General features: G+C 38.8%; 1 protein-coding gene across 1 annotated transcript in view; it reads left to right on the top strand.

Moving 5' to 3' along the window:
• The window catches only part of LOC106773469, a 3184-nt gene extending 563 nt beyond the window's left edge, over positions 1-2621 (top strand). Inside the window, exons 2-5 of the mRNA XM_014660159.1 lie at positions 28-1397; positions 1574-1716; positions 1791-2048; positions 2219-2621. Coding sequence (XP_014515645.1) covers positions 28-1397; positions 1574-1716; positions 1791-2048; positions 2219-2621 — 2174 coding nt within the window. The remainder of the gene's footprint in view (positions 1-27; positions 1398-1573; positions 1717-1790; positions 2049-2218) is intronic.

The following is a 2621-nucleotide window of genomic DNA, read 5'->3' as shown; positions in this document are numbered from 1 at the left end:
TTGATGTTGGTGAGATTGAGGGAATAGAACATGATGAAGCTGTTAATGAGAGAATAGAAGTTCATGTTGATGGTGAGGAAGTACAAGTTGATGTTCGTGAGAGTGAGGGAATAGAAGTGGATGTTCATGTTGAGGAAGTAGAAGTGGATGTTGGTGAGAGTGAGGGAATACAAAAAGAGGAAGGTCATGATGAGGGGACAATTGTAGTTAACACAACAATTGTGAATGAATGGAGTTCATCAGATGATGATATTGGTCAAGTGAATATTGTGGATGGTGAAGTGAATATTATGGATGATGAAGTGCATAGTGTGGATGGTTTAGTAGACGTAAACATCCAATGTGACTTTAGTCAAAGAGATAGTTCAGCCAATATGGAACTTGATTGCAGTGTTATTTCTGAGTCAGATTTGGAACAACATCATGAGTCAGATTTAGAAGAACGTGACATTAGTGATAGTAGTTTATTCACTGATGAATGGGAGTCTGAGGAGTTAACTTCTCCTTATATAAGTGATGAAGAAAATGATGTTGAAGAGGGATATGGTAATTTTGATACATTCACTATGCCTAAAAGGATGGTTGATTTCAAGTGGGAGGTGGGAACATATTTTGGGCAGAAAGTGGACATCTTGGATGCCATCAAAACATACTCACTAGAGAATGGAAAAAAACTGAAATTTATTAAAAATGATAAAAGAAGAATAAGGATTAAGTGTATGGGAGCAAAAGGAGAATGTCCTTGGATGGCTTATTTTGCTTACATGGAGGCAATAGATACATGGCATTTAAGGATTGTGGTTGATGGACACACATGCAGTAGGGAGCATAAGTTGGGTGTATTCAATGCAAGATGGCTAAGTAAAAAATTGGAAAAGACAGTAAGAGAGAATCCTACAGTTAAGGGACTTGACATTAGAGATAAAATAAGTAGGAAATGGAACATAGCAATAAGTAAAAATATGGCTTATAGAGCAAAGAAATTTGCTTCAGATGAGGTGGAAGGGTCATTCACTAAGCAATATACTAGAATATATGATTACGCTTATGAGCTCTTAGCTAGAAACCCAGGTTCCACTATCAAGGTCAAATTTCAAGAAAATGATCAACAACGAATTTTTGAAAGGTTCTACGCATGCCTCAAGGCATGCAAAGATAGCTTTCTCTCATGTAGGCCAATCATTGGCCTTGATGGAGCATTCTTGAAAGGTAGATATGGTGGAGAGTTGTTAACTGTTGTTGCTCGAGATGCAAATGATCAAATGATGCCACTAGCATATGCTGTAGTAGAGGTGAAGAACAAGGAGACTTGGAAATGGTTTATGGAGCTACTAATTGAAGACCTAGGTGGACCTGACTTCTGTTACTCACTTACATTGTTATCAGATCAACAAAGGGTATGTATACTTATGTTATGTACTTGATATATGGCATGTGTTGGTTCTGTACTTGTATTGTTGACGTCATATAAGCCATTTATTCTCATTCACAAGGTCTGTTACACGCTGTAGATGAAATACTTCCTGGAATTGCACACAGATATTGTGTAAGGCATTTATATGCCAATTTCCAGAAGAAATTTCCTGGAAAGAATCTAAAGAAGCTGATGTGGAGGGCAACACTGGAAACACACCCACAGAAATGGGAGACTGAAATGAGAAGTATAAGAGAAGTAAACCAAGAAGCGTTTCGCCACTTGATAGCAATTGCTCCAAGGTATTCCACTGTCCCACCTCCCACTGTCCCACAAGCGTTTGTTTACTAATTGTATGACTTATTTTTCATTGAAGGTTTTGGTCCAGATCAAGGTTCATAACCACAACTCAATGTGATACCTTGGTCAATAACATGTCAGAAGCGTTTAATAGCGTTTTGGTGCATATGAGGACAAAACCAATTATTACAATGTTGGAGGAAATCAGACTTTATATCATGAAGAGGTGGGCCACTAATAGGTCAAGGGTGAAGTCATTTAAGTCAGCCATTTGTCCAAAAATCATGAGTAGACTACGAAAGGAGGCCCTTCAAACACAGTACTGGATTCCCAGGTAAAGTAATATAATTCATTTTAGGGTCCTACTTTAACTATGTCTTATGCATTACTAATGTGACCTCCTCTTGACAACTGGTCCGTAGAAAAAATATTTGAAGTGAGACATGTGTCCCATACTAGGGACAAGTATGTGGTCAACATAGATGAATCTTCATGCTCATGCAGAAAATGGAGCATCAGTGGAGTACCCTGTGCTCATGCCTTGGCAGCAATGAGATTTCTCAACCTGAATGAAGAGGACTACATACCTGCATGCTTTCACACTTCAACATATGAACAAATCTACTCCTCTATCATATATCCTATAAACGGAAACAACTTGTGGGAGGTAACCCAATATGAAGATGTCATGCCTCCATCAAAAAGAAAGCTGTGTGGTCGTCCAAAGAAGAAAAGGAGGTTAGAGCAGTGGGAGTTGCATAAAGATAACACCAGGATGACCAAAGGAGGATTGCTTAAGAGATGCAGCAAGTGTAGGGAAGTGGGTCACAACAAAAAACGTTGTCCCAAGACAGATGAACAAGTTGTTTTGCAGTCACAGGGAGAAGCACCCACTTCACTGGCTTAG

The sequence above is a fragment of the Vigna radiata genome, chromosome 9 (assembly GCF_000741045.1).
Source record: "Vigna radiata var. radiata cultivar VC1973A chromosome 9, Vradiata_ver6, whole genome shotgun sequence".
NCBI lineage: Eukaryota > Viridiplantae > Streptophyta > Magnoliopsida > Fabales > Fabaceae > Vigna > Vigna radiata.
This window is presented reverse-complemented; position numbering and strand designations above follow the sequence as displayed.